Source organism: Giraffa tippelskirchi, chromosome 3, assembly GCF_054371585.1.
Source record: "Giraffa tippelskirchi isolate mGirTip1 chromosome 3, T2T-mGirTip1v1.2.pri, whole genome shotgun sequence".
NCBI lineage: Eukaryota > Metazoa > Chordata > Mammalia > Artiodactyla > Giraffidae > Giraffa > Giraffa tippelskirchi.
In genome coordinates this window covers 69,443,134-69,456,343 of record NC_137277.1, presented here as the reverse complement: position 1 = coordinate 69,456,343, position 13,210 = coordinate 69,443,134, and the positions used below count along the sequence as shown (strand labels likewise).

General features: G+C 39.0%; 1 protein-coding gene across 19 annotated transcripts in view; it reads left to right on the top strand.

Moving 5' to 3' along the window:
• The window catches only part of PMS1 (PMS1 homolog 1, mismatch repair system component), a 243,643-nt gene that overhangs the window by 66,292 nt on the left and 164,141 nt on the right, over positions 1-13,210 (top strand). For 17 of the 19 annotated variants that reach the window (XM_081579345.1, XM_081579353.1, XM_081579352.1 and 14 more), the window contains one exon: positions 8,915-9,078. In XM_081579345.1, the coding sequence (XP_081435471.1) occupies positions 8,915-9,078 (164 nt within the window). Of the gene's footprint in view, positions 1-8,914; positions 9,079-10,950; positions 11,089-13,210 lie in introns of those variants that run through there. The other 2 variants (XM_081579362.1, XM_081579365.1) reach the window with 1 other exon arrangement.

Genomic DNA, 13,210 nt, shown 5'->3' with positions numbered 1-13,210 from the left:
CTGGAGAATCCCAGGGATGGGGGAGCCTGGTGGACTGCCATCTATGGGGTCACACAGAGTCAGACACGACTGAAGCGACTTAGACTTAGAATGCTTCCTAAGGCCCACTTGACTTCGCACTCCAGGATGTCTGATTCTAGCTGAGTGATCATACCATCATGCTTATCTGGGTCTTTAAGAGCTTTTTTTGCACAGTATATTTTTGCCACCTCTTCTTAACATCTTCTGCTTCTGTTAGGTTCGTACTGTTTCTGTCCTTTTTTGTGCCCATCTTTGCATGGATTGTTCGCTAGGTATCTCTAATTTTCTTGAGATCTCTTCCCATTCTGTTCCTTGCCTTTCTTTCTTTGCATTGTTCACTTAAGGCTGTTTTTGTCTCTCATTTTGGAACTCTGCATTCAGATGGGTATATCTTTCCTTTCCTCTCCTGCCTTTTGCTTCTCTTCTTTTCTCAGCTCTTTGTAAGGCCTCCTAAGAGTATGATTTTGCCCTTTTACATCTCTCTTTCTTTGGTATGGTTTTGATATCTGCCTCCAGTACAATATTACAAACCTCTGTGTATAGTTCTTCAGGGACTCTCTCTGTCAGTTCTAATCCCTTGAATCTATTTGTCACTTCTACTGTATAATCATAAGGGATTTAATTTAAGTCATACCTGAATGGCCTAATGGTTTTGCCTACTTTCTTCAATTTAAGTCTGAATTTTGCAATAAAGAGTTCTTGATCTGAGCTACAGTCAGCTCCCAGTGTTGTTTTTGCTGACTGTATAGAGCTTCTCCATCTTTGGCTGCAAAGAATATAATCAACCCAATTTTGATATTGACCATCTCATGGTTGTCCATGTGTAGAGTCATCTCTTATGTTGTTGGAAGAGGGTGTTTGCTGGGACCAGAGCATTCTTTTGTCAGAACTCTGTTAGCCTTTGCCCTGCTTCATTCTGTACTCCAAGGCCAAACTTGCCTGTTACCCTAGGTTTCTCTTCAATTCCTCTTTTTGCATTCCAGTCCCTTATCATGAAAACGGCATCTTTTTTTGTGACATCTTTGTTTGGTGTTAGTTATAGAAGGTCTTGTAGGTCTTCATAGAACCGTTCAACCTCAGCTTCTTCAGCATTAGTGTTTAGGGCATAGACTTGGATACTGTGATATTGAATGGTTTGCCTTGGAAATGAACAGAGATCATTCTTTCACTTTTGAGATTGCATCCAAGTACTGCATTTCTGACTCTTGTTGACTGTAAGGGCTACTCCCATTTCTTCTAAAAGATTTTGCCCACAGAAGTAGATTTAATGGGCCTCTAAATTAAATTCCCCCATTCCGGTCCATTTTAGTTCAGTGATTCCTCAAGTGTCAATGTCTGGCCAGCTCCTGTTTGACCACTTCCAATTTACCTTGATTCATGGACGAGCTTCCTATGCAGTATTGTTCTTTACAGCATCGGACTTTGCTTCCATCACCAGTCACATCCACAACTGGGTGGTGTTTTTACTTTGGCTCAGTCTCTTCGTTCTTTCTGTAGTTATTTCTCCATTCTTCTCCAATAACATATTGGGCACCTGCTGACCTGCGGAGTTATCTTGCAGTGTCTTGTCTTTTTGCCTTTTCATATTGTTTATGGGGTTCTCAAGGCAAGAATTTTGAGGCAGTTTGCCATTCCCTTCTCCAGTGGACCATATTTTTTGGGAATGCTCCAACATAACTTGTCCGTCTTGGGTGGCCCAACACAACATGGCTCATAGTTTCTTTAAGCTACACAAAGTTGTGATCCATGTGATCAATTTGATTAGTTTTCTGTGATTGTGGTTTTCATGCTGTCTACCCTCTTATGGATGAGGATAAGAGTCTTGTGTAAGCTTCCTGATGAGAGGCACTGGCCATGGGGAAGACTGGGTCTTGCTCTGGTGGGTAGAGCTGTGTTCAGTAAATCTTAAATCCAATTTTCTGCTGATGGGTGGGGTTGTGTTCCCTCCCTGTAGTTTGGCCTGAGGCCAAACTATGGTAGGGGTAATGGTGACCTTCCCCTAAAGGACTTTTGCCAGCACGCTGTGCCTCCCATGACTGCTGTTTTCAGTGTCCCTGATCCTGCGGCAGGTCACTGTTGACCTATGCCTCCACCAGAGATAATTGTTCTCCAGTTTGTGGATCGGGCTTACCTGTGGCTCAGATGGTAGTGTCTGTCTACAATGCCGGACATCGAGTTTGATCCCTGGTTAGGAAAGAGCCCCTGGAGAAGGAAATGGCAATCCACTCCAGTATTCTTGCCTGGAAATTCCCATGGATGGAGGAGCCTAGTGGGCTACCTTCCACAGGGTCGCAAAGAGTCGGACATGACTGAGTGACTTCACTTTCACTTTCACTGTTGTGATTGTCCACCTGGCAGTTCTGTGGTGGGGCTGATGGCGACCTCCTCCAGAAGGACTTACCCCACACGTGTCATCTCCCAGGACTGCTGCTGCCAGACCCCCTGTGCCTGCGGCACACCACTGTTGACTCACGCCTGTGCAGGAGACCCTCATACACTCACAAGTATGTCTGTCTCAGTCTCTTGTGGGGATTGCTGCTCCTTTCCCTGGGTCCTGGTGCACACAAGGTTTTGTTCGTGCCCTCCAAGAGTCTCTGGCATCTATGAGGTTTGATTTTAAATGCAGTTGCATCCCTCTTACCGTCTTGTTGCTTCTCCTTTGCCCTTGGTTGTGGGGTGTCTTTTTTTGGTGGGTTCCAACATTATCCTGTTGATGATTGTTCAGCAGGTAATTGCAATTTTGGTGTTCTTGCAGAAGATAAGTGCACATCATGTAAGTGGTTGATCTATAGCCTTTACTATGTATTTGTTTTTCTGGATTTTTTTGTTTTGGTTTTGGGGTTTCTTTTCTTTTTTTTTTTTTTTTTGACTGCACCATATAGCTTGTGGGATCTTAATTCCCCAGCCAGGGATTGAATCCGGGCCTTCAGTGGTGAAAGTGCCAAATCTTAACCACTAGACTGCCAGGGAATCCCCTATATTTATATAGTAGGATTTTACGTTTCCTATAGATTTTTATTTTTCTTGTTGTAACCTTTCCTTTTTCTTAGAAACTATCTTTTAATATATCTTTCAGGGTTGTTTTTAAGAGTTTATGATGAACTCTTTTAGCTTTTGCTTGTCTGAGAAGTTCTTTATCTCTTCTTCAATTTTAAATGATAATCTTGCTGAGTAATATATCTAGGTTGTAGGTTTTTTCCTTTCAGCACTTTAATATATCATGCCAATCCCTGATTGCTTGCAAAGTTTCTGCAGAAAAATCCAGTGAGCTTTATGAGGGTTCACTTGCTGCCTTTAGAATTCTCCCTTTATCTTTAACCTTTCTCATTTTAATTATGATATGTCTTGATGTACCTCTGTTTGGGTTCATTTTGTTTGGAACCCTCCATGCTTCATGTCCTTGGATATCTCTTCTTCAGGTTTGGAAAAATTTCAGCCATAACTTCTTCAAATATGTTTTTGACCCCTTTCTCTCTCCTCCTTCTTGGACCCTATAAGCAAATAATATGTTTGATGTTGTCCTAGAGGTCCCTTAAACTCTTCCCATTTTTTAAAATTTGCTTTTCTTTTTGTTGTTCTGACTGGGTGATTTCTATTATTTTGTCTTCCATACCACTTTAAAAGTGTTCTTCTGTATCACCAAGTCTACTGTTATTTCTTTCTACTGCATTTTTCATTTCTGTTATTCAGTTCTGACTTTTTTTTTTAGTTCCTTGTTAAAGTTCTCACTGTATTCATCTATTCTTTTCCAAAGTCTGATTAGCATTCTAATTAGTAATGCTTTGAATTCTTTATTTAGTAAATTATTTACCAGTGTCATTAGTTGTTTTTTTTCATGGGTTTTGTCTTGTTCTTTCATTTAAAGCAAATTCTTCTGTCTTATTATTCAGCTTAATTTTCTCTGTCTCTGTGAAACTTGATGAAACAGTTACCTATTGCAGTCTTGTAAGGGGTGTCTGTTTTGGGGCATCCCTAGTCAGTACCAGGTGCCTCTGGTAGGAGAGCTGGATTTTATATGAACACGATTACATCTTCCTCCACGAAGTGCTGGAAGCTTTCACCTTATTTGGGTCTAGAGATAGAGATAGATGGGCTAGAACCAGAGTCAGGCGTGAGCTGGGGCTTCTCTTCTGCCCAGTGACCAGTACCACCTGATTGGGGATGAGATCAGGTTCCATGTTGCAGGAATACAAGGCCTGAGGATCAGGTCTGAGCTGGCTCTGTTTTCTCTAAGTATGTGCCCTCCCCCTCCCAGCATGGGCACACTTGCCCTCAAGGGGGGCTGAAGCAAGAGGGGCACGTGTGGGCACTTGTCATGGATTGGGGTGCATGCCCTGGTGGTTCTGGCACCATCTTAGAGTACCAGACTGCTGTTGATCATCTCTCTCCAGGAGCATCACAGTGGTCGCCTTTCCTGGTTCAGATGCTGCATCGGGCCTGAGCTGTCTCCACCCTCTACAACTACATTCTCCACAGCCAGGGCAGCCCTTGCCCTAATGGGAAGCTCTGCTGCAGAGCAGGAGGGGCCAGGGCAGGTACTGTGTGTGGACTGGGCATGCAACATGGATGCCCTGTTACCAGTCAGAGTTCCGGACTGTTCCCAGTCCACCTCCTTTGCAAGCGCCAGCAACAATTGCCCCTGACCTGTTTGGGTGCTGCCCCAGATCCAAGCCACCCTGGCCGCCTGCAACTGGGCACTTCCGTTGGCTAACTCAGCCCTTGTTATAGTGTGGAGCTGTGCCACAGGATGAGCCCAAGCCAGAGTGGCCGCTCAGCTTGTCCAAGGTGTGTGCTGGGGTGGTAGTGGGAAACAGGCCAGAGACCTGCTTGTTCTGTCCTATTTCAGGAGTAAGCAAGCATATGCTCACTCTTCATGAGTGAGTCTAGGTTTCTTAGAGCCCTGTCAGTCCCACTGGTTTTCAGACCACCTAAAGGGACCTTCCCAGTGCTGGACACCAGGGATAGGGAGCCCAGTAAATGGTTCAAACTGATTATTCCCCAGGAAGGACCTCTGGGCCTGTGTACTCTTTCCTCTTCTGTGCCCTCTCTCAGAAGGGCAGGGCATTTGCACAGACTTGCTTCCCTTCCTGTGCTGTTCAATTTCATGTGCATCTCTCTTACACCTTTGGTTATGTAAGAGTCTTAATGCCAGTCTCCAGTTTGTTTTCAGTGAGAATTGCTCCACATGTAGATGTATTTTTGATGTGTTAGTAGGGTGAAGTGAGCTCTGTATCTTCCTACTCTGTCATCTTGACCCCACCCCTCACGTTTTTGGTTAAATAAGTTCACAATTAAAAAAAAAAAAGCTTTCATTTAGTTATCCTAGTTTTGCATATTTCAGAAGATGAGATAAATTAAACCAGGCAATTAGATATTATTTCAGATAAGAGTTTTTTTATTTGAAGTATAGTTGATTTATATTGTATTAGTTTCTGGTGTATAGCAAAGTGCTTCAGTTATACACATATATATTCTTTTTCATATCTTTTCCATTATAGGTTATTATAAATAAGATACTGAATATATAGTTCCTTGTGTTGTACAGTAGGACCTTGCTGTTTACCTGTATTATATATAGTAGTTTGTGTCTGCTCATCCCAAATGCCTAATTTTCGCTCCGTCTTGCTATTTTCCTTTTGATAACCATAAATTGCTTTTCTGTGTCCGTGAGTCTATTTCTGTTTTGTTAATAAGTTCATTTGTGTCATATTTTAAATTCCACATATGAGTAATATCATACCTTGTCTTTCTCTGACTTATTTCACTTAGTATGATAATCTCTAGGTCTGTCCATATTGCAAGTGGCATTATTTTATTTTTTCTGGCTCAGTCCATTGTGTGTGTGTGTGTGTGTGTGTGTGTGTACTACATCTTTTTATTTGTTTTTTAATTGTATTGGTGTATAATTGCTTTACAGTGTTTTGTTAATTTCTGCTGTATGACAAAGTGAGTCAGCTATATATATACATATCCCCTCCATCTCGGACTTCCCTTATCACCCCACTTTCTATCTGTTCATGTGTCATTGGACATTTAGGTAGCTTCCATGTCTTGACTTTTGTAAATAGTGCTGCTTTGAACATTGGAGTACATGTATCTTTTTTTTTTTTTTTTTTTTATAAATTTATTTATTTTAGTTGGGGGCTAATTACTTTACAATATTGTAATAGTTTTTGCCATACATTGACATGAATCAGCCATGGGTTTACATGTGTTCCCCTTCCCAGACCCCCCACCCACCTCCCTCCCCATCCCATCCTTTTGGATCATCCCATTGCCCCGGCCCTGAGCCCTTGTCACATGCATCGAACATGGGATGGTGCTCTGTTTCACATATGACAATACACATGTCTCAATGCCATTCTCCCAGAACGTCCCACCCTCACCTTCTCCCTCAGAGTCCATAAAATTGTTCCATGCGTCTGTGTCTCTTATTCTCTCTCGCATATAGGGTTATCGTTACCATCTTTCAAATTCCATATATATGCATTAGTATACTGTATTGTTGTTTTTCTTTCTGGCTTACTTCACTCTGTATAATGGGCTCCAGTTTCATCCATCTCAGTAGAACCGATTCAAATGTATTTTTTTTAATGGCTGAGTAATATTCCATTGTGTATATGTACCACAGCTTCCTTATCCATTCGTCTGCTGATGGACATCTAGGTTGCTTCCATGTCCTGGTTATTGTAAACAGTGCTGCGATGAACATTGGGGTACACGCGTCTCTTTCAATTCTGGTTTCCTCGGTGTATATGCCCAGCAGTGGGATTGCTGGGTCATATGGCAGTTCTATTCCCAGTTTTTTAAGGAATCTCCACACTGTTCTCCATAGTGGCTGTACTACTTTGCATTCCCACCAACAGTGTAAGAGGGTTCCCTTTTCTCCACACCCTCTCCAGCATTTATTGCTTGTAGACTTTTGGATAGCAGCCATTCTGACTGGTGTGAAATGATACCTCATTGAGGTTTTGATTTGCATTTCTCTAATAATGAGTGATGTTGAGCATCTTTTCATGTGTTTGTTAGCCATCTGTATGTCTTCTTTGGAGAAATGTCTGTTTAGTTCTTTGGCCCATTTTTTGATTGGGTCGTTTATTTTTCGGGAATTCAGCTGCAGAAGTTGCTTGTATATTTTTGAGATTAATTGTTTGTCTGTTGCTTCATTTGCTATTATTTTCTCCCATTCTGAAGGCTGTCTTTTCACCTTGTTTATAGTTTCCTTTGTTGTGCAAAAGCTTTTAATTTTAATTAGGTCCCATGTGTTTATTTTTGCTTTTATTTCCAATATTCTGGGAGGTGGGTCATGGAGGATCCTGCTGTGATTTATGTCGGAGAGTGTTTTGCCTATGTTTTCCTCTAGGAGTTTTATTGTTTCTGGTCTTACGTTTAGATCTTTAATCCATTTTGAGTTTATTTTTGTGTACGGTGTTAGGAAGTGTTCTAGTTTCATTCTTTTACAAGTGGTTGACCAGTTTTCCCAGCACCACTTGTTAAAGAGATTGTCTTTTCTCCATTGTATATTCTTGCCTCCTTTGTCGAAGATAAGGTGTCCATATGTGCGTGGGTTTATCTCTGGGCTTTCTATTTTGTTCCATTGATCTATATTTCTATCTTTGTGCCAATACCATACTGTCTTGATGACTGTGGCTTTGTAGTAGAGCCTGAAGTCAGGCAGGTTGATTCCTCCAGTTCCATTCTTCTTCCTCAAGATTGCTTTGGCTATTCGAGGTTTCTTATATTTCCATACAAATTGTGAGATGATTTGTTCTAGTTCTGTGAAAAATACCATTGGTAGCTTGATAGGGATTGCATTGAATCTGTAGATTGCTTTGGGTAGAATACTCATTTTCACTATATTAATTCTTCCAATCCATGAACATGGTATATTTCTCCATCTGCTTGTGTCCTCTTTGATTTCTTTCATCAGTGTTTTATAGTTTTCTATATATAAGTCTTTTGTTTCTTACATGTATCTTTTTTAATTAGAGTTTTCTCCAGGTATATGCCCAGAAGCAGAGTAACTAGATCATATGGTAGCTTTTGTTAAGAAACCTCCATACTGTTTTCCATAGTGGCTGTAACAGTTCACATTCCCACCAACAGTGTAAGCGGATTCTCTTTTCTCTACACCCTCTCCAGAATTTATTATTTGTAGACTTTTTAATGATGGCCATTCTAACCAGTGAGAGGTGATACCTCATTGTAATTACGATATACATTTCTCTGATAATTAATGGTGTTGCACATCAGATAAGAATTTTTAATTGAATAATTAAGGTTATACATATGCTGTGTAGCCTTATATCACCTGTATGTTTTAAAGTGCAGAATAAGCATCATTCCCAGGTAGTTAGAATATCAGCAGATTTCTTAAGATACTACACTCTATCAGAAGTAAGCCCATGTTCTTCTGTAGTGGTAGAAATAAGATTATTCCTGTTTAGATCACACGTGCTAAGTTGCTTCAGTCATTTCTGACTCTTTGAAACCCTGTGGATTGTAGCCCGCCAGGCTCCTCTGTCCATGGAATTCTCCAGGCAAGAATATTGGAGTGGGTAAGCCATGCCCTTCTCCCGGGAATCTTCCTGACCCAGGGATCAAACCCACAGATCTTAGGTCTGCTGCATTGTCAGGCAGGTTCTTTACCACTAGCACCACGTGAGAAGCCCACATAAAAGAGATCATACTTAATGGGTCAGACCTATTACAAATAGGAGAGCCTAGCAAGAGGTCAGAATAGCTCACACAGTTGAGCCTTCTTTGGGTTCCCAGAGTTTGAAGAGAAATGGCCTTCAGTAATAAAAGGAGTTAATTACTGATTGTATGTGGATTTGAAGATCTGTGACGTACCTTCCACATCTAAATATGCTTTCTTCTTATCTGCCAACAGGTACAACTGTAACTGCTTTACGATTATTTAAGAATCTACCTGTAAGAAAGCAGTTTTACTCAACTGCTAAAAAATGTAAAGATGAAATAAAAAAGATCCAAGATCTCCTTATAAGCTATGGTATACTTAAACCTGATGTAAGGATTGTTTTTATACACAACAAGGTAAGCATTATTGTACTTTCTATAGAATTTTTTGATATATGACATAATAATGGGACAATGCACTTTATCTAAATCAGATGTGTAAGAGTCTTTCAAAATTTGTTCACATTTGTTTAGTTTTTTTCTTTATTGTATAAAGAGCATCTTTGCTACCTCACATCTATATGAAATCTGATTGAACCTTTTATTTCTTAGTTTCTAAGATAAGTTATTCCACCAAGAGACTTTTTCATCCAAGAAATGTTTGAGTGCTTCCTAAATACGAAGATGACTGAGACTTGCTCTTTTCCTTTAAGAAGTTCACTGTTTAAAATAAAACAAAAAAAAAGAAGTTCACTGTTTAGTGATATTTTCTACCTTTTATTTTAAATGGTTTCTTCTTTGGAAGAGTTTTTTGTTTGCTTTTTAAAGGAAACTGTACTCATTCAAAGCAGGGCTGATAAGGAATTCCTCTTGTTGCTTGATAAATCTTAGGGGAAAGGAAGGTTTACATATCTTCTGAATGTTCTGTTTCATAAAATTCCACACGTGCACCTCAAAATATTTACTGTAAGGAGAGTAGAACCACACTGCAGAAGTTTGTAAACCTGGTGGGGAGTAGAGAGGTAACATTTACTGAGGGTGTACACAAGGCCAGTACCTATGCTAGGTGCATGAAACTCCTGTAATCCACAGCAACAGCCAAGTGAAGTAGACATTATATCAACTTGCAGTGGTCCTCTAAACTGAACTTAGAGAGGTTTGCTCAGTATTGCACAGCTGGTAAATTGTTGAGATGGGTTTTGAAACTTTACCTGCCTACTGAGTAAAGATTCTTCACACTCTACTGTTTTGTCTTCCTATTTTAATACTATATTACATTGTGTAGTTCTTTTCTAGGTTTCAGAGCACTTATAATAACCTTGTAGCTTAGACAGCCTTAGCTCTATTTGTATAGGGAACTTGAAGCTCAGAATGATCTAAGGAATTGTTTATGTTTTGTTAATAAATTTCCTTCTTAAACATCACCTAGCGGTTTGCTTATTTTATCTATTTATTTATGGCTGTGGTGGTTCTTTGTTGTTGCATGGGCTTTTCTCCAGTTACAGGGAGCAAGGGCTACTCTTTAATTACGGTGCATGGGCTTCTCATTTCAGTGGCTTATTTTGTGGCAGAGCATGGGCCCTAGGGCATGTGGGCTTCAGGAGTTGTGGCCTGCGAGCTCAGTAGTGTTGGCTCCCAAGCTCTGGAGCACAGGCTCAATAGTTCCGGCACCTGGGCTTAGTTGACCTGTGGCATGTGAAATCTTCCTGGATCAGGTATCGAACCTGTGTCTCCTGCATTGGCAGGCAGATGAGGGAAGCCCCAGTTTCTATTTTACAATAAGTAATTCTACTGAGATCCGAACCCCTTTTCATCCAGTTTTCCTTCCATTCCATGTCTTTCTGCTTGTTATTAAGAAGATTCCATATGTTTTTTAATTTAGTTACTTTTGGCCACTCCGGGTCTTCGTTGCTGTGAGCAGGCTTCCTCTAGTTGCAGCACGTGGGCTTCTCACTGCTGTGGCTTCTCTGGTGGCAGCATGTGGGATCTAGAGTGCATGAGCCTAGTGGTTATGCCGTCTGTGCTTAGTTGCCCCGCAGCATGTGGAATCTTTCCAGACCAGGGATGGAACCCATGTCCCCTGCTTTGGCAGGCAGCCTCTTAACCACTGGACCACCAGGGAAGTCCAAGAAGATTCTCATATTAAACCAAGTTACAGTGGAATATTTATGATCAGAATTTTTAGTCATCTTAAAAAAATAAAAAAGAAAGAAAAACATTAAGAATAGTCAGCCACCTGTTACTGCTGGCATAGAGCTCAACCAAATGATACCTTGAAATCTCTTCCAGCTCTATCATGCTAGAATTCCTCAGGATGTTGATGGATGGAGGCTCATCCTGCTAATATAAATAACCCTATGACCTCTTGATCCAAAGAACATTTTGTTATTAAAAGAACATTTGTTGAATGTACCCAAGTTAAGAAAATATCAAAGGCAAAAGAAACAATGATAAGGAGAGGAAAACAGATGGAGGAAGGTAAAACATGAAGACAGGAGCTACATTTTTATAGAAGAATAGTGACTGCAACCAATGAGAAAAGTTTTGAGGAAGAGAAAGCAGAAGAATAAAATAAGATTATTGTCTAATGTGATGGAGATGAGTATTTAAAGTCAAATATATATCTTCTAAACTTTGGATAAGTTTATTATGTTATTTTCGCAACCTGTGTAAGATCATCAATGTACGCATTTTCTTTTGAAAATGGAAAGTAGTATTTTTCAATACACTGTATTTTATAATTTTTCAAGTACACCATATCTGAGCTTATATTGAGCAAACACAGGTCTCATCAGTGGCCTTCAATAATTTCAGATGCAGTGCAAATCTTGGAGAGTATTACACCATTAAAGTAATGTAAGGCTATCAAAAGTTTTATGTAAAATTATAAATCAGTTTGTGGACAGGAAGAGCCACATGAAAAGCTTAAAGGAAGGTAAAAACCTTCAAGTGGAAAATAGCACATGAAATAGTTTTATAATTGTGGACACAGTATGTTTAGTCTTTGTTTAATCAAAAGTTTCATCAAGCATCTTTTTTTAATGCACATGCTGAGTTAACTGGCTATGCCTTCCTCTTGGGGAATTTGACATTTCTGAAGGTGCAAGTACTGTAAATAAAATGTCACTGTCCTGGCATCAGTTTTTAATGTTGAGTATTTAAATAGAGCTAGATTATGAGATCTGAAGATAGTGCTGTATTTAAAAGTTTCTTATGACTTTAAAATAAATTGTGCCTACTAATATAGCCCAAATAAAGGCTTGTAGTAAAATTAAGTATTACCTACTATTACACAAGGAAATCATGGACTCAGTTATATTTCTAAGCTTTTTTCTTTTAGTATAAATTATTTTTTCACTGTTTTATTTCTTAATATACTGTTGGTGCCTCAAATGTTAAAATACATTAAGTTCCAAAAATAGCATCAACACATTATCATAAATCTCTTTGAACATTGAGTTCTGCTCTACTCTTATAAACATGCATATGTTTGTCATACTTTATGTGCTTTTCTGAGAAATTCTTTTTTGCCTTAGCTTAAAATTTAAACATGGCAATATTGGTTTCTCTTCTTTATTTGAAAATTTTTTCTGCATTACAAACAATCATATTGCACATAATATGAGAAGTACTATTGCTATTTTGACATCTTGGATTAGTGTTCCTTCTTTTTATGTAGGTTTATAACCTGCCAAGACATTCTTTGAATACTGATAATGTTGATGTTCTTGCCAGTATGGTTATGTTAGAAAGAGGTATTTTTCTTCTTTCATCACCATGTTCCTTGAAAGCATATTGAATAATGAGACAGCCAAAGGGAAATAATTTACAAGTGGATTCAGTGACTTTATTTAAAGTAGATTTTATTTGGAGAAATTCTAGAGCCGTTCCTTAGATAAGCACTACAGTCTTCAGCCTTAGTTTTGTAACTGAATCCCTGCGAGGTCCTGCTACATGTATTTTTTCAATTATAAAATAGTTATTTCACAGAGTTAGGAGTTTTTCTCAATTTGATAAGATCTGAAACCCACTTAATATTAGCTGTTTCATATGTTCATGAGTAATTTTATAGAGCACTAGTTCGAACGTAATGATAAATATGTGATTTCAAATAATGGATACTTTAATACTTCATACTTGTTGATTTGGGGGAATATTTTCCTTTACCTAAAGTATCATTTGTGTTTTTGAAAATTATTTTGAATTGAATTCTGTCTTGATAATTAGAGGCCCACTGGTATTTCAAAAGCTGAATTGGATATTATGGATATAAGGTCTTACCTGTTACAAGAGAAAAATTAATTAATGGCTTTTTACCTATCTCACCATTATATGACATGACTGTTAAGGCTTATTGAGATCAGTTTATTTATTTTTGAAGTCTGGAAGAATGATGACTAAGAATGAGAAAGAAGGGACACATTTATTGGGTAATAAACTGAAGATAAATAAATGGTAGTTTATAATCTGTATCCCATACATTTGTGGTATTCCCTTTGTTCATTTTATTCTACTTTGCATCTTTTAGCCTTTTACTCATATTTTTTGA